Source organism: Panthera uncia, chromosome D2 (genome assembly GCF_023721935.1).
Source record: "Panthera uncia isolate 11264 chromosome D2, Puncia_PCG_1.0, whole genome shotgun sequence".
Classification (NCBI taxonomy): domain Eukaryota; kingdom Metazoa; phylum Chordata; class Mammalia; order Carnivora; family Felidae; genus Panthera; species Panthera uncia.
In genome coordinates, this window is record NC_064818.1 from 44,886,799 (window position 1) to 44,905,482 (window position 18,684).

The 18,684-nt window shown below is 47.3% G+C and overlaps 1 protein-coding gene across 6 annotated transcripts in view; it reads left to right on the forward strand.

The window, feature by feature from the left end:
- Positions 1 to 18,684, forward strand: part of WDFY4 (WDFY family member 4) — a 298,336-nt gene that overhangs the window by 119,458 nt on the left and 160,194 nt on the right. For 5 of the 6 annotated variants that reach the window (XM_049645343.1, XM_049645342.1, XM_049645345.1 and 2 more), the window contains 8 exons: positions 1,538 to 1,699; positions 2,297 to 2,388; positions 4,061 to 4,160; positions 6,108 to 6,313; positions 7,135 to 7,304; positions 9,436 to 9,561; positions 14,769 to 14,933; positions 17,808 to 18,011. In XM_049645343.1, the coding sequence (XP_049501300.1) occupies positions 1,538 to 1,699; positions 2,297 to 2,388; positions 4,061 to 4,160; positions 6,108 to 6,313; positions 7,135 to 7,304; positions 9,436 to 9,561; positions 14,769 to 14,933; positions 17,808 to 18,011 (1,225 nt within the window). Of the gene's footprint in view, positions 1 to 1,537; positions 1,700 to 2,296; positions 2,389 to 4,060; positions 4,161 to 6,107; positions 6,314 to 7,134; positions 7,305 to 9,435; positions 9,562 to 14,768; positions 14,934 to 17,807; positions 18,012 to 18,684 lie in introns of those variants that run through there. The other variant, XM_049645347.1, reaches the window with a different exon arrangement.

Sequence of the window (18,684 nt, forward strand, 5' to 3'; positions counted from 1 at the left end):
ATCAACATCACTGGCAGATTCAGTGTCTGGGGAGGGTCCCCCTTCCTGGTTAACAGCAGTCTCCTTGCTATAGTGTCACCTGGTGGGAGGGGCGAGGGAGCTCTCTGGCATCTCTTTTATAAAGGTACTAATCCCATCACTAGGGGATGTGTTTACCTCCAGAGACTGTACCTCCAAATCCTATGGTTAGGTTTTAACACATGAATTTTGGGGGGGACACGAACATTCAGTCGTAGCAGTGCCCTTCCCAGTGGCTCACTTATGTGGGGCAAGTCTGTCTCCCTGGTGGATTTGGGCCTTGCACCCTCTCAGGGGCTCAGTATATGTGGCCAGCAAAGGAAAACACTTCTCTGTGTCCTGTTTGCCTCCCAACCCACTCTCCCTCTAAATGACTTCTCCAAGTTGCTTTTTAAATCATTCAGGGCTCTTTTGGTTGCAAGCAGCAGAAATACAACTCAAACCAACTTAAGGAAGGAAGGGAGGGAGGAGGGAGGGCAAAAGGAAGGTTGAGAAAGGGGGAATTTATTGGCTCATACATTGGAACGGGGCAGATCTTCACATGTGGCCGGGTGGCACTCACACTACTTCATCTGAGACCTGTCACCTGTCTTGTTCATGCTTTCCTCCGTGCTGGCTTCATGTGGGCAGACGGCAAGATGGCTGCTGGGCAGCTCCTCAGGGCTGGAAGTTCAAGAGGAACAAGACAGTCCTGTGGAGAAGGAATACAGAAAAACAGGCTGCTTAGTGCCATGATAAGAAAGAGCACAAAACACAGTGAGAGCTGTGAATACAAACCACACACAGAACTGGGCTGGTTCTGCCTCAGTATCAGGGATGTGGAGGTTGGCAGAATTTGTCCTGTTAGTACTGAAAAGACAGTTCAAGAAGGAGCCATCCACCCAGATTCACCCTCCTTCACCTTTTTTTTTTTCTTTCCTTTTCCCACTTTCTTTCTGTACTTGTTGTTTTCTTAAAGATGATCATTTATCCTGGGAGCTGTTTTCTTTGGTTGAGTAGAACTTACGGGAAATTGAATTTGTGATTATCCTAAGAAGGGGGATGCGGATGCTTGAATTCTGTCTTTTTCCCCTTTGACTCCCAGTGGCGTGTTCATCCACTTTGTGGTTTGGGGCGGGCAGGAAGAGCACACACCCCAGACAGACTCGCCAAGGGCCCCTCGCTCCTGGCTGTTGGAGAGTGCTCCGCGGTCGCACGCGAGTCTGCTGTCTTTGTTCTGAGTTTTCTGAGACCAGCCTTAGTTTTCCCTGAGGCTTGGAATTTAAAAGTCAATAACTGGGGGTTATCTTTGAAGGCAGTTTCCGGGGGGGTGGAAGGGCATGGGAGGCTTATCCCTGAGCAACTCTCGGCAGACACATATTCAATGGGTGTCTGACAGCATTTTGATGAGTTGCCAAGAGAGCATTGGAGTCAGAGGGCCATGGAGCAAGCCCAGCCTGGGAAACCTTTTTAGCAGAAACACAGCAAATTTGGTTCATTCCAGTAAAAGCTTTTACTGCCTTTCTCCTGGGCTCACCAGGGAAGGACCCCGGAATGCTGAAGTTGCTCACCAGGCACAGCTTATACCCAAGCTCGTCTTCCTCTTCAATGAGCCGGGCCTCACCTTCTCCAAGATCCCCACCATCATTGCCATCCTAGGCTGTCAGCTGAGGGGCCACTTCAGCATCCAGGACTTGCTCAGGTACTGTGCCACGCTTCCCAGGGGGAAGGGCAGAGCCTTGGGACTATTTCACAAGGGTATATAGGCCTCAGTTCTCTCCTGACCACACTCGACCCAGCAACATTACCCTTCAGGGCAGTGGCAGGTTCCATTTCCTTGGAACCTTCCAGAGGTTCTGTTCAGGGCTGAGAGTTGAGAAAAGGGGTGGTTCTGCAAGACTCCCCTCAGGGCTGTGTGCTCACAGCTCCCTGGTGCCCGGACGTACTTACTATGCCAAGAATTCAAGTTCCTGTGAGCACAGTCCTCCTCATCAGCCATTGACCCAATGTGTCTGCTTTTTGCAGACTTCCCAAAGGACAGTCCCAGTTGGCATGGTACGTAGCCTTTTCCATCCTCAGCACTCTCTGTTATGTTGATCTGGCAGAGCCAGAGTTAACTGCTCTGATGATAGTTTTTAGAAGTCTCTGGAAACACTGCATTGATCACAGAATAATGTGATCTGTCTCAAACCCTCCCTTGAAGCCGATTTGGGTGGATCTGTGTAGAAAACCTTCATATGTGTTGAGCAGACGTGGGTGGAGCCCACCACTGAACATATCTCTCTCTCTCTGCATTAAGAATTGGGCTGTTTGTTGTCTACACCCTCAAGCCTTCTTCGGTGAATGAGAGGCAGATCTGCGTGGATGGAGGCCTGGACTCCTCAGTGTCTGGTGAGGAGACCTTTCTCAGACACCAGTCTGAAAGCAGCAGGATGGCCCTCAGGGCACCCCTGAGAGCCACCTGTCATGGGCCCATTTTGTAGAGGGAAGGGCTGAGGCAAAGAAAAGGGAAGGTACCCACAACTGAGCAATTGTTCCCAAGGAGTGGCTTGTGAGGTCATAGTGTTATGAGTAGGGTTACAGTCATATCAAATTGTTTATTCTTCCTTCACAACCTGGAATGGCTTCTAAGACCTCCAGGATAAAACTCAGTTCCCTATAGGCCAACAGGTGGGATCCTTTATGACCCAGTTCCTGCTTACCTTCTTGGTTGAGTCCTTCCTACCTCTGCTCCTCTGATGAGCCCCAACTTCAGCACTCTGAGCACCTGCACATCCTAATATGTGATGGTCTGCCCTCCAGCCATGCTTTGTATGTGTTGTTCCCTTGGCAGAAATGCCTCCCCTGTTCCACCCCACCCCCTGCTTTGCCCACTGAGTTAACCGTTCCTGGTCATACGGAGCCAGGTTAAGTCACCTCCTCTGGGCTTCTAAAGTCCTTGCACTTACTCTAATGCACAGGTTAGTGATTTGTTTTTTTGGGTCTCTCTCCTCCCAACCAGGTGCAGAACAGAAGCTATGTCATGTTCCCTCTGCTAGGGCAGGTGTGAAGGGAACTTGGTCCTGGGCCCTACAGATCTGTGCTGTCCAAGATGGGAGCCTCTAGCCACATGTGGCCATTTACATTTAAATTTTAACTGGTAGAAATTAAATGCAATTAAAAATTCAATTCCTCAGTCACACGAGCTCCATTCCAAGTGCTCGATAACCACACGAGCCTAGTGGTTACTGTATTGGACAGGAGAGATAGAAAACATTCTTATCATTGAAAAAGATTCTATTGGACACTCTTACTTAGTCTAGAAAAGTGATCTCTTATCTTTAGGTCAAACGTGAATAGTAGGTATTACTAGTCCCATTTTGCAGATGAGGAAACGGAGGCTCAGAGATAGAAGACCTTTGGGGCCAGAATCCAAATAAAGAGAAATCTGATTCTGGTTCTCCAAACTGCCACAGCAGTCATGTTTCTGCATTCACGTGCCCTGAATTGGTTGTAAAATAAGTGGATAACCAAGGGAATGAATGAATGGATAATGGGCCAAAAGTAAGCTTATTCAGTGAGCCCTTCTAATATGGACTGCATTCTGAACTCTACAACGCAAGCTCTATTTTTAGTGCAACATTGATATGCTGAAGGTTTAGCCTGGAAACACATTGAGAGCAGGAATTGAGATCGAGTACTAAAATCTTCACCACTCTGCTCCCAGTGCCTCCCATGATGCTCAACATGTAGTAGGTGGTCAAGAAATGTTGCAGCCTGTGATAGTGAAAAAAAATTCTTCTGCTAGAAGATAAATTTGACCTTGTTATTTTTAGGATTTTGGGGGGAAGTGGATAGGAAGCAACAAAATCATCTCCAGTTAAAGGGAACTTTAGGAACATGTCCTGAAATTCTTTTTAAGCATTGCATGGAAGTCTAGAACTGAATGCCAGAATTTTGAGTCCCATCCATGCCCCAATTCCTGGGTGAACGAAGCATTTGGTGAATACGATTGCTTACTGCAGCAAATAGTCTGTCTCTTTACATCCGTTTTCTCTCAAATCTGAGTTTCCTTATTTTGTAGCTGGAAGCCAAACATCTGGAAAGACAATCTGGCTCAGAAACCAGTTGCTGGAGATGCTGTTCAGTGTAATATCTTCTTCCCAACTTCATCTGTCCTCTGAGTAAGTAGTTCCAGGAAGAGCGATTTGGCATGGGGTTGCCTCATACAGGGTGCAGTATTAAAACCTTTTCTTAATGAAAAGTTTAGCATCTCCAAGTCGGTTTTCGGCAATGTGTTTCCTGTACCAGTCAGAAAGAAAATTATATTCTCTCCACCCAATAAAGCAGACCTTGCCCTAAGATATTCTGATGCAAATGTGAAATGGGCATGAGTAAGTCAGAACAGATTTGGTATAATTACAATAAGCTCTTTTTGTCACCATAGCTGTAGTGTAATTGTTATTGTTTTGGAAGTTGTGACAATCACTGATTTTGATGTCCTGTACTTGGCAGAAAATAGAACGGAGAAATGGTTAGCCTAAATAACATCTATCAAGGAAAAGGCTTGCCAAATTCTTCTGCTATTTACTGTCAGTTATTTAGTTATTTTTCCAAGTTGGAAAAAGAAGTATCTGCCTTCAATTAACTTTTAAAACAATGTGTAACCATGAAATTCCATTAACTCTCTCCCACTGACTGCCTGCTTTATATCCAACTCCAGAGTCATCCATTCAACCACTATTTGTTGAGCACCTACTGTGTGTCAGACCCTGTTCCTCACTCCAAGACTGCAGTGCTGAGGAAGTCGGTCTAGGTCCTTGCTCTGCTGGGTTGGCATTTTAGTGTGTTCGTGTGTTTGGGGAAGGGAGGAATGCTGTGGGGAGTTATCCCTCAGTAAAATGGCCTTGCAAGTAGTGCTTAAGAAGTCTTTGTATTTCTAGAATCAAAACATGGTAGAATTGGAAGATGCCTTGGAGATGAGCTAGTCCAACCCTCTCCTTTTTCATCTTTCTGAATGAGAATATAGGGTGGTGCTTAAGCACCAGGGCTCTGACGTTTAGACCTCCTGGGTTCAAATCCCAGCTCTGCTCTCAGAGACTTTGGGGAGGTTATTTAAGTCCTCTATGCCCTCTTCTACTCATCTATATGAGGATAAGAATAGTACCTGCTATGGATGGAAATTAATATGTGACTAGCCCCAAACATGGTGTCTGGGACACTATAAATACTCCATAAGCTAAGTCTTCTCATCGTCATCATCTCACCATCATTGCCCTCATCACCATCATCATCATCATCATCAAGGAGAATGACCAGAGCTCATCAAAAGCTCTGCCAAAGTCAGCCAGTTAGTAAACAGAGGGAGGGATAGAAGAGAGGGCAGTTTCTTGACTTCTAGTCCAGGGGCCACAGCCTCGCTGCCTAGTTTGGCAGTTGATGTTGAGAACCCTGCCTAGCAAAGATGGGCCCTTCTCTGGTTCCTAGAGGCAGAGTCCTTTGCTGAGCCATTGCCCCTGAGGTTTGGTTGCCACCTCCCTACCCTCCAGTCCCCTCTAGCAAATCTGTATTCTCCAAACTCATCATTTTAAAATTCATTTTTGAAAGTGACAGTTAAAATGTGGTGGTTTTTTTTTTTTTTTTTTTTTTTTTTGCCTAAATTGATACAGATGCATGAATACTGGACTATTCCATTTAGATTAATTTTGATCAGTATATCTGAAAAGGGAGTGACTTAACTATTATGTGTTTTATGCAACTGTATTGATGTAATTAGATGGGTGGCTGGTCAGCCCCTGCAAGTATGAATGCTAGTGGGCTAGGGCTCTCAAGGGGCCTGTGCATTTTTACATCTGTTGGTACAGTTTCCAATTGCTTTGAAGAGCTTTGGCCAACTTACATTGCAGTGATTCATAAACATGTTCAGCCATTTAACAGCAACTTTGCCAGCATTTTAGTTTACCATTCTTTAAAAATATAACATGTACTTCACTGAGTGATATCCAGATCAACCTTAATTTGCCTCTCCTAGGTGACTAGTGAGGCTGGAAATTATTTGTATTTTCTGGATGTGTTATTTGCTCATGGACTGAGAGATATTTTATTGCATTTTTTGACCCCCCCCCCCCCAGGACAAAGGAAGAGATGTTTTTGAACCTGGGGCCTGACTGGTTCCTGCTCCTTGTACAGGGCCACGTGCATCCAAGCACCACAGTGCTGGGGTTGAAGCTTCTGCTGCACTTTTTGGCAAGCCCCTCCCTCCGCGGGCGATTTAAAGAAGGCCTGTCTGGGGGATCCTGGGTGGAGCGCAGCTTCGAGGGAGTAGACATTGTGATAGGTGAGTGTGCAGCCTTCTCCAGGAGGCAGGACACCTCCTCATCCTGGGCTGCAAGTGAGGACCGGCCAAGCTCCTTCCCCTAGGGGCCTTCATGCTCTCACAGTAGGATCACCTTGACCTCTGATCCCGATCAGTCCCAGTCCCCTCTTACTTCCTTGTCAAGATCCCTTTATGTCCTGACCGCTTTGCAGACACGGGGGGCTTCCTTCCATTCCTCAAGAGCTCCTCAGCTTTTTTCCTCTTCCTGGGATGTTGCCCCCAACCCACAACACCAACATGGCTCTCCTGGATGGTATGGGTTCATCCCTCAGGTCTCAGTTCAAATGCCACTTCCTCCAGGAGAAGAGGGTTCCCCTTGAATTAGGGCCCCTCTGTTATACTCTCTTTGCCCCTATTACTTTTCTTTATGGTGTTTATCACAATTCACAAGCAAATATTTATTGGGGCATTTAATTCCATAATGTCCTTCCCTACAACTACATCGTAAGTACTTGGTGAGGGTCTCGGGTTCTGTATATTTTGTTGAAATGCTATGTCCTTATTGCCTAATACAAAGCTAGCCTTTTGCCTCTAAGGTGGTAGGCACTAAGTATCTGTTTCTGAATGAATGAATGAATGAATGAGTGTGTCTGAAATAGGGAAAGGAACTCTTATTGAATACTTTCTTGTGGTCATGTGTGTATGACATATATTTCTATCTGGCATTTCTATGGGATGGGTAGGTGGCAGGGAATCCCTTCATGTTCCCAGTCCCCACCTTGACCAGAAGCAACAGCAATTGTTCTCAATTGGATTTTGTGCCCCTTCCACCTGATCAATAGATAACCTGAAGAGCCACCCTGCCATGCCTGACCAGAGCCCCTGCCTGCTTCCTGGGTTCCGCGTCTTGAAAGACTTTCTGGGCCACCATGTGCATATTCCAGAAGTCTATCTCATTGTGTCCACCTTCTTCCTGCAGACGCCACTTACAGAGCTGACGGACGGGCCCAAAGTAGGTTTTTGGGGTACCCCCTGGGATAGAGTGACATACCTGGTCTCATTCCGTGTGACCGAGGCAGTTCCCTAAGACTCTCCACCGCTACCTCTATCCACTTCTTCCAACTCATATTGTGTTCTCACTCGCTTCCTTCCCTCACAGAGCCACTCCCTTGTCTAGCTCTTCAGGTACTCTGAGTTCTTGGGCTTCTGCCTCCCATCCTCCCTGCCAGCAGGTCTCTGTTTTTATCAGTCCCACTTTTAAGTCTTTCCCCTTCTGGGCATGGCTAGAGAAGTCACATGATCATGGGCATGGGAAGGGAGGCGGGTTGCTGCCACCACAGAATTAGAACCTCAGTTTATACCTTCTGAAATAGTGTGTCTCTTGACCTTAGCGAAGTGCCTTGATTCCCCTGCATTCTAGAGTAAACCGTATATGCTCTTCAGACTTCTGCTCCAAAGCCACCCTTTGCTCCAATGACTTACTTCACAGTGGGAATGGAGGGCCCCAGAGGGAGGTACTGCTTTGGTACCCTGCTCTCCACCACCTGGTCATGCCATGACCCTCTTCATCACCTTCTCTCTGTTGTCACTGGCAAAGGGTAGTTTTTCCAGGCTGATCTGGATTCCTTCCACCCCTTTCCTGAGTGATCTCACTAGTAGTTGACCCTTCTTTCTCCTGTACTTTCAGCATCTTCTTTTCTATGGACTCTTTCCTCAGAGACCATAAATATGGTGAACTGTGTCCCACCTAAAACCAGAAACTGACCCCTTGATTCATACTCCTGGCCAACTGTTTTCCTATTTGTCATTGTCTTGTCCTTCCTTAGCCACATCTCTCCTAAGAGGAGCCTCCACTCATGACACATAGCTTCTCACCGTTCACACACTCACTCACTCATCCAGGTCTTCGTGAGCTCCCATACCTGCGGGATCAGGTTCAGCATCCACAGCCAGTGCCAAGACCCTTTGCGATGGGGTGTCTGACTTGTCTCTCCACCCAGCTTCCTTGCTTACCGGCCCTTTGTGCCGTGAAACCCCCGAGTCACCTCCCCAATAAGATCAGCTGCTTTGTGCTTGCCTCCCCTGTGCCCTTAATGAGTTCTTACTCACATGTCACCTGCCTGATGAGGGGTCCTCCTTCAAAACACAGCTCAGATGCCACCTCCTGATTAGATCCCTGGGCACGGGGAACCACTCCCTCCTGTGTGTCTCAGCACACCTTTGCCTTATATGACACTGACACAGTTACGTGATTTCCTCTCTCCTTAGCTACTGAGCACCTCGAGAACAGACTCCACTTCTTATTCACCTTCCTGGGCACCTGACAAACAGCAGATTCAGAAATTGTTTCTTGGTCTCAATTGAGTGGAGTTAAACTGCGCGGAATGGAAATTGGGGGAGGGGCATGGCCCTGCAAATAGAAGGCTAGAAAATCCACCTCCCTTGCATATCCTTATATTTGACCTACCTAAATCTTGATATATGCTAATGGTATTATCGATCGCCCTTCAAAATAAAGTTCTTAATATGCTGTGCTAGGTTCACCGAAACCGTGCATTTCTATGTCTCCAAGAACGTGTTGTAGGAAACAAACATCTGCTGAATGTCAGGACCCATGATAGACGTTTTACAAATTTTATTTCACCTGATATTTATAATGATCCCATGGGGTAGAGAATGCAATTTTCATCTTACGGAGAAGGAAACTGAGTTGCCAAGAGGCTGAATAGCTTGCACAAACCCAGCTTTTCAAGAGGCAAAGTCAGATTGCCCTGCTGGTCAATTCCACGTTCCCTCTGCCACACTCTGCACTGTGCTCAAGGCCTTTGAATTCCTCCTATGTCCTCTGTAATTGCATTTACAAAAATTCATTAAAGTTGATTGGGACCTCAAACCAAACAAAAGAGCTAAACTTGATGCAGGTTGTGTGGGCCTGCAGCATCTTATAGGAGGTGTGTATTTATTTCCCTCACACGCCACTGAGTGGGCTGAAGTTCTACGTATGGGCCAGCCACCTAGGCTGTTACTATGCCGTTTCGTCTTTCCCACTCGGGCCCCCTGAGAAACATGATGCGCTGGCTGGAAAGCTGGTCCCACTGGCACGCAGCCATATGTCTCTCTATAGTCCTTGCCCCCTCTTTCAGGACAGCCTGGATGCCATGCTTCAGTGGCTCCTGCAGAAGCACTACAGTGAAGAAGTCCTCCGGGTTGGGCTGTGCACCGAAGGTGCCCTGCTGCTTCTGGAAATGCTGAAAGCCACCATGAGCCAGGTGAGACCCATTCCTTACATCTCACGAGGAGGCTCTGATGGGAAGACAACTTTGGAAGGGTCACCTTGGCTTTTTCCAGCAGCTTCCTGCTAATGCTGATAATTAGCAAGTGTCATCCAGGATGCCTGATAGAAGAGGTGTGGGGGTTCCTAGTGATAATTTAGGTGCTCAGTGAGAAACTCAGCCTACATGTCCCCAGTGGAGTTTGCGTGCTCTGGCTGGGAGACATCTGTTTTCCATTTGTTTAAATATTTGAGTTCCTTCACTGAGAGATTTAATGCTTTCAGTCAAGAGAACATTTCTGAGCAACTGATTTGGGTCAGGAGCTTAAGGGGACTGGTGGGGGTGGAAAGAGACCTGTTCCCTCAAGGAGCTCACCCCCGCTGGGACAGGCAGGCCTCAAACATGAGGGAGCTGTGAGGTAGAAACCTGTTAGAGAAGACAGATGCCCACCAACTACTTACATGACACCGAGACCCATCTATTCATGCCTTCAAGGTCCATCAGAGGTAGGTGGAGAGGTTATTTTCAACGTGGAGTCAAGTGTGAGGGGGTGAAGGCCATGAGGGCTGTGAATGGGAGTAATTATGAGCCAGATCAACAAGAACTTGCATGAAAGGCTGAAAACATCTGACTTCATTCTGTAGACACCAAGGGTCTTGGAGGAGGCTTGATTGTGTGTAGGGAAACCTTATTGCTTCTGGGAAGTGATTCATGCTTACATTTACAGTTTCAACAAAAGACAAAGATGGAAAGTAAAAATCACCGTAATCACACCCATCCAGAGATAACCACTGTGAACTTTAGTGGAAGCTTCTCCCACACACCTAAGATTATACCACGTCCTTACAGAGGACTGGGCCACATAAACCCCTCTTGCCTTTGTTTCCCAAACAAAGGAAATTTATGTTCTTTCTCAAAATGTTCATTGTTGTAAAAAGTCTGTAATGAACTTTCTTGAGCTGATCAGATCCTTTTTCTCTCTAGTTTGATGTTCTCCTTAGCGTGAATTCTGAGATGTGGGATAGTGGGTCAAAGTGTCCTTCGTGTTTCTTTTGGATGCACCTCTCAGGAAGGATGCATTAGACATTATACATACACCTCCCTCCATCTACTGTATATCCTGCCATCTTGTATGGGGGTGCCCAGCCCAGTCCTCACAGCCTTAGCAACACCGCCAAACTGGTGATTTCATGCTTGAGTTCTCTTGTGTTCAGTATTAGTGAAATTGCTAGCATTTTTTCATATGCTTATTAACCGTCTCCATTTATTTTTCTGTGAATTGCCTATTTGAATCTCTTGCTAATTTTTCTCTGTGTGTGTGTGTGTAATTACGCTAAGAAAGTACAGATCACGCTTTTTGCTCTTTTTAAAACCAGGAATGTATTTAATTTTCATTGTATACTCTATTAGCATGTAATTAGGTGATCGGCTGCTTTTTTCTTCTAACCACTTACGTACTGTGAATTACATCAACAGATTTTTTGCATTTTTGCAAAGATTCTCTGAGTTCCTCTGTTCTTATTCTTTCAGTATACTTCCTTATTCTGTTTGTAACTATTTTATTTAAGACTTTGAGTTCATGTTTATAAGTGATAGCAGGCTGCAGTTTTCTTTTGTTGTATGTTTGTCAGGTTTTGATATCAGTATCATGCTAGCTTTATTAAAAAAACTTGTTCTTTATTTTATTCAAGAAGATGTTAAATCCATAATTCTTATATTATTTAAATTATTCCTATGAAACTTCTTGGGCCTACATTTTTTCCATTATTGCTTTGTTTAAGCTCTTAAATGTCTCTTTGACCTTGTTTAGGTAGTAGATATTTTATTCAGCTTGCACAAACGGTCTCTTTTAATTCATTTAATTTCTGTGTTATTATTTCCCCCTTCTTAGTCTGTATTTGTAGGCTCATGCTCTCTTTACCCCACCCCTTCCCATTACCTAAGGATCTGGGGACTTGAGGATTGATTTAAAGAACCAACTTTGGATATATTCTCCTGATATTTTTCTGTCTAGTTCTACCATTTTGATATTCAGCATCCTCATTTTTTTTTTTGGCAGTTTTCTGGAGTTAATGCGATTGCAGTTTTAAAGACCTCTTGACGCGCATTTTTCTTTTCTTAAAATTTTTTTTAAAATTCAAGTTAGTCAACATGCAGTGTAGTATTGGTTTCAGGAGTAGTTTCCCAAGAAGTGCCCTCCTTAATGACCATCACCCATTTAGACCAGTCCCCCACCCACCTCCCCTCCAGCGACCCTAAGTTTGTTCTCTGTATTTAAGAGTCTCTTATGGTTTGCCTCCCTCTCTGTTTTTATGTTAGTTTTCCTTGCCTTCCCCTATGTTGATATGTTGTGTTTCTTAAATTCCACAGATGAGTGATGTCATGTGATATTGGTCTTTCTCTTTCTCTGACCGACCTAATTTCACTTAGTATAATACACTCTAGTTCCACCAACATTATTGCAAATGGCAGCATTCTTTTTGATCTTTCATTTTTTTGATTGCTGAGTAATATTCCATCATATATGTGTATATATAGTGTATATATATCTCACATCTTCTTTTTTTTTTTTAACGTTTATTTATTTTTGAGACAGAGAGAGACAGAGCATGAACGGGGGAGGGTCAGAGAGAGAGGGAGACACAGAATCTGAAACAGGCTCCAGGCTCTGAGCTGTCAGCACAGAGCCCGACGCGGGGCTCGAACTCACGGACCGCGAGATCATGACCTGAGCCGAAGTCGGCCGCTTAACCGACTGAGCCACCCAGGCACCCCTCACATCTTCTGTATACATTCATCAGTTGATGCATATTTGGGCTCTTTCCATAATCTGGCTATTGTTTATAACACTGCTATAAACATTGGGGCGCACGTGCCCTTTCAAATCATCATCTTTGTATCCTTTGGGTAAATACCTAGTAGTGCAATTGCTGAGTCATAGGGTAGTTGTATTTTTAATTTTTTGAGGAACCTCCATACTGTTTTCCAGAGCGGCTGCACCAGTTTGCATTCTCACCAACAGTGCGAAAGGGCTCATCTTTCCACTCATCCTCGCCAACATCTGTTGTTTCCTGAGATGTTAATGTTAGCCATTCTGACAGGTGTGAGGTGGTATCTCATTGTGGTTTTGATTTGTATTTTCTCTGATGATGTGTGATGTTGAGCATCTTTTCATGCATTTGCTATCCATCTGGATGTCCTCTTTGGAAAAGTGTCTATTCGTGTCTCCTGCCCATTGCTTCACTGGATTATTTGTTTTTTGGGTGTTGAGTTTGATAATCTGTATCTTTATAGATTTTAGATACTAACCCTTTATCTGATATGTCATTTGCAAGTATCTTCTCCCATCCCGTCAGGTGCCTTTTAGTTTTGTTGATTGTTTCCTTCACTGTGCAGAAGCTTTATATCTATTTGCTCCACATCCTGGCCCATGTCTTACGTTGTCAGTCTTTTAGATGTTAGCTACTCTGCTGCGTGCATCTATCCTTTGGAACAGACAGCATTATGTCCACTGCGCAGATATAGAAACCAAAGCTTACAGGGATTAACTCAGGCAGGGTCACAGAGTGAGGGCACAGTGGACGCCTGTGGGTCCAGCATCGGCATTACAGTCCAGGTCACTGCCATGCCTAAGAATCTTCAGGGGTCCCTTCTGCGTAGTGCATCGAATCCAAATTCCTCTCCCAAAAGTCCAGGTCTTATATCTGACCTTATCTTTCAGCTCCTGTGCTGGTCACTGTGAAAATAAACCTGAAGTGGTAAAATGTTTCCTTCAATCCTCAACAACGACCTTCTGCAATGGGTCATATTGGGATCCTCGTTTCACAGAATGGGGGCTGGAGGGGTTAAGGAACTGGTCCAAAGCTACACTATCAGTAAGTGGCAGAGGCAGCATCCGAACCAGGCACACTAACTCCAGAAAAAGCCCTTGGAACTCTGAGCTCTGGCATCTCCCATAAATCTGACATTGTGCTCTAAGAACCTCCATAATTATTTGCTAGATGCAGGTGACTTTGGAAGCAGTGTCTCTGTCTACCTGCATAGCGCAAACCAGACCCTCACCAAAATCCTGTGAAGGGGATTTTAAACTGCTCTCTAATGGTTCCATGCATCCTGCCTTTGTTTCCACAATTAGGTTTGTCAGTTCCAAGTCCTTGGTAGCTACTTGGTAAACATGACATCTTAACTCAAGTACATACAGCCAGGACTCGAGGCAAGCCGCTGGGAAGATGAGAAGCCACAGATGGGGGAGGCTAGGGCTGAGAAACCTGACATCCACCTGTAACATCTGTAGGAGGAGGCTGAGTCCAATTCAGTCTAGTTGTTGGCGTGGCGCCATTGTTGGGTGACTCTAATATTAAGGTTAGTAAATTTTCAATTTCCAGACTATCCATTCAGGATATAGCAGGACCTCAGGCAGCCACTGGACATACTGCGGCTGGAGTCAGTCTCCAGACAAAGTGACTGGTCATGACTGCTCAAGGGAACTGGCCTTTAGTGTGGCACTCGTGTGCAGCCAAGATGGAGGCTTGGCCATATGGCCAAGGCCAAGTTCTGGTGTGCTGGCAAACAGGTGCCCAGATCCCCTCGGGATACTGGGTATCAGTTCAGCGTAACATGATCCATTCTAGACCCCTGGCTGGTGGGGAAGGGGCTCCTCAAGACCTGCCAACCTCAGACAAGGTTTGTACCGATATTAGCCAAGGTAGGGTCTACAGCTGGAAGTATTAGCACTGGGCTGCGGAAGGCTGGAGTTGACTCTTACTGGCAAGTTCCTTGAATACAGAGGCCGTGTCTAATCATATACAGGTAGTATAAGGAAGACAGCCAGACTTTGTAGCCAGATTGCCTGGGTTCAATTCCTGGCTCTGTCCCTTACCTGTCGGGTGACCTTTGGCAAGCTACTTAACTGCTCTGTGCCTCTGTCTTCCCATCTGTAAAATAGAAGTAGATGTAGAACTTACTTCAGAGGGTTGCTGTGAGGGGAGAAGAGGAATGTGTGTGAAGCCCTTGGAACAATGTCTACACGTGTTAAACCCTTCCCCAGCTGAAGACCGGTATCCCTCGCTAATCCATTGATTTAGGTGTCTTGCAATTAGGCGTCTTGTTGAAAGTCTCAGAAATGCCTAGATTTCAAATCCTCTGGCTCCCCTGCAGCCATAGTCATGCTCCCATGCATCGCCTCTTATGAAGTATGTCTTCAGCCCTCAGCAGGCTCTGGAGATGATGCCTGGGAACAGACCTTCCCTGCCAGCGTGCTGCACTTCCTTGGCCTTGTGCACAGCACCTACCCCCAGGACCCTTCCTGGCGGGCCCCGGAGTTCCTCCAGACGTTGGCTGCTGTCACCTTCCCTCTGGGAACCCACAAGGTAGGACACGCCACTGCCCTGCCCAGTGAGAGCAGGGGTGAGTGTCATCATGCTTCAAGGGCGAAGGGCAAAATTCCTCCCTACCTCCACCCCAAGTTAAAATACATTTTAAGGCCGCTTGCGTGAAACATTAAGTAAACAACTTGGGTAATTTTCCTTTTCTTGGCTGAGATGCAGCTTGAGTTCTGAGTTCTGCGATTCAGTAATTTTTTGAGTTGTCAGGAGTCTCCGTAATGAGAAATTTGAGGTAGACGGAATCCAGTTCTATATGGAATATCCCCACTGCTAAGGTGAAACAACAAGTTACATCCCAGGAGGCCAGTGGCCTATGCACCAGCCAGGGGATGGGGAACAGGAATGTCCCGTCTTCTGGTCTCAGGACCCTCATCCTGTTTGCAGTCCACGACTCAGGACTCCGTGCAGTCAGAGGGTTTGCTGAGGGCTCAGCTTAGAGCCAGACAAGCTGATGTTGGAAGGGCAGAGGGCCGACTGGGTCCTGAGAACATGGTGTGCATGTAGGCCACAGGAAGAGGGGCCCGGCAGGCCAAGGGAGCCCAATGGGCTCGGAGCATCTAGGAGCTGAGAGGTGCAGGTAAGGACAGTGTGAAGGGAAGGCAGGGGCAGGAGAGGAAGGCCAGACAGACCTCCCCTCATTGCCCCTACCACAGTGCAGTAGGAACCCGAGACCGCCCCGCAGGGAGGGTGAACTATGACGCCTGTCTCCGAATCCATAGCCATAGCTAAAGAAACATGTTAGAAAGCATGCTGTGGAAGGTTTAGAAGGTTTAGAAGCATAAGTGGGAGGTTTAGAAGCCATGCCACGTGCCTTGTGGGTATGTAATATTTGCCCCACAATTAGTTGCTGAACAACCAGATGAATGAACGAAAGTGCTCTTTCAGTTAATCTTTTCTAGAAGTGTGTTCATGGTGACAGACAGCATCTACTGAGCACCTGCAGCACTTAACCTGGTGCTTGGGTTAACCATACTAGCACCCTGGGCGGGTGGTGTCTGTAAGAGGAAAGTGAGATCCAGAGAGGCCGAGCGGGACTGGCCAGTTTCTGCTGTGTTTAGTGGGAGCCATAAGACCCATCTCACAAAACGGCTGAGAGAATGAAACTGGCTGTAGCTTACATGACTCACGAGTGACAGAGCCAAGATCGAAACCCCACTCTCTCGCCCCAAGGCTCATGTCCTTTGCGTCAGTCAGTTTAAAATACAATTCATTGGCCAAATAAAGTTTGAGTAACTAGTTTTCCCATCCAAGTACTAACCAGGCCTGACCCTGCTTAGCTTCCAAGATCAGACGAGATCGGACGCATTCAGGGTGGTATGGCCGTAGACTTGAGTAACTAGTTTTAATGAAAAAACTAAATACAAAGATTAGAAGATTTGCAAGAAGATAAAACGGTTTGGTGGGCTAATACCAACTAAAGGAGCATATGGGGAAAGTAAATGCTTAAAAAAAAGATGCAATAAAGAGCAAAGGAAGTCACTATGGACAGCCCTGGAGAGGTGGTGGATGGGACAGAAGCCAGGCAGGGAGGAAGGACGGTCCTACAGACCACCCCTCCCCAACCCCCCAGACTGGGGCCTCTGGAGGCGGCCCGGACCCCGAAGTCCACGGCCTGACATTCTCGGCCCAGGTCCCCACCTCAGCTCCTACACCCACAGGCCAGGCTTGCCATCTGCCTGCTAAGTCGAGGTTCCAGCCGGCCGCCTGCCCGCAGCTCTGGAGCACACTCTGACGCGGGGCTCTTCCTCCTCATACTCAACAGTTCCTGCCTGGGGGCAGGCCTGGCCCAAAGTCACCTCCCCAGTGACTGCAGATGAGCCAGACCCTGTCTTGGGGCTCCTGGCTCCAGTGTCAGAGCACTTATCCCCACACCTCCTAGCCTTGTCCCAGCTCCAAGTCAGCTTCAAAAGGCCTTTGTTGCACAGAAAGTGTGACAAGCCCTCTTCACGCAGAAGGCTGGTGGCCACAAAGCTTCGATATGCTGTGAACATATATGGCATCTTTCCAGTCAAGGCCGCATGGAGCTAATTAATGCAGTCACCACCTCCCTAGGTGCCATTAAATTCATTTTATGGCTTAATTAAGAATGGCTGTGTTAATTTTATGAATGAGCAAAGGGAGGTGCTGACAGATGAATGTGCATGAAAAGTTCATGGGCCAGGAGTCAGAAGCCCCCAGCCGTATGTCCTTGGGTGTGTCATTTGGCCTCCCAGCGTCCCCTTGTCTTCCTGGACACATCTGAGCCGATGACCCCTGCCTCATTGATCTCCCAATATTTTTATAAACATAAAAATGAGAAAGTGAAGGCCAACGTGCTTCAGGGACTTGGATGCCAGGACTTGAGGAAGTCCTGCTTCTCTCACTTGAGGGTCCTGTCTGTCGACATCAGCCATGCCTGGCAGGCAGTAAAGGTGAGTGAGGTCTCCGCCAGGAGGTGGGAACAGGCTTTCTTGACCATAGTTCATGGGGCCAGGCCTTGTCATATGTGCTGTTCTCTCATTGTATCTTCACATGTCTTTGTGGGTCCTTTTCATCATTGCCACGTGGCTGATGGTGAGCTGTGGCTCTGAGGAGGGGAGTGGCCTGCCCAGGACACACCCTGGGCTTCATTGCTTACCACTGCAGGCCTCTCTTGCTCCATGCTCTGGTTCTTTCCATGGCTCCCACCTATCTCGTGTCCGGAGACCATAGCCCCCCACCTTATAAGCAGTGGGACTCTGGAAAAGTCTCTTTCCTCCTCAGAGCCTTGATTTCCTTATGCGTTTAATAAGAATCCCACCTGTGCACACCTCAGAGGTGAATGTGAAAGCACTTTGAGGCGGGGCGGACTGCTCATACTGGGATTCTCTTGTCTTTGAGGAGCCCATGACTCAGCCTGCCCAGAACGCCAGCAACCCCGGGGTTGCGACTGAAGGCGACGGCATTGCAGAGGGCCTACAGGCTCCTGCCAAGTCACATCCCGCCCGGAAGCAGCTGAGGGATTTCACGCAGCTGCTCTTGAGGGAGCTCTTGCTGGTGGCCTCCAATCCCAAGCAGTGGCTGCCATTGGAAGTGCTCCTGGAGGTGAGTTGGAAAGGGTGTCGTTGGGCCACGTGCTGTGGGAACAGGTCTGGGAGGCCGTGGGCACCACAAGGGCAGGGTATGCCCAAGGAGACCTGAGAGCTGATGTCTTTTGAGAGCTCACCTAGGTCTGTCGGTGAGCCTCCTTGGCTGGTGGTTGAGAACATTTCCTGGGACGGCAGTGATATGGTGGGAACCACGGACCCTTTGCACAGCAGGGAACTCACCAAGCAACATGTGAACAGATGGAAGAGGGCAGATTTTAGCCAGGTTCCCAGAAGGAACCTGAAGCAGGGATTTTGGGGAAGTGACTTACCAGGGGCTCTGCTTTCAGGGGAAGCAGGGAAGGAATGCAGAAGGAGATGGGGAAGAAGCTAGCTAAGAAATGGTCTCAGCCACAGCCTGGTCCCACGGGGAACACAGGTGTGCTATGTGCGTCCCAGAGCTGGCCTCACCTTGAGGCATCTGCCTGGTAGTCATTGCCTGTGGGTGTTCCACAACTTGCTTCCTCCATCCAGCAAGCGGGCGTCACCTCACCAGTGAGGCGACTTCATCAGCAGAGGGCAGTGCCCTGGAGAAGGATAGTTGTGAGCTCTCTGCAGCCTACGCTCCCAGCAGATGTAGTATTAGCATATGAGCCCGTGAGCACTAAGTGGACATGATGGTCGTGTGGCCA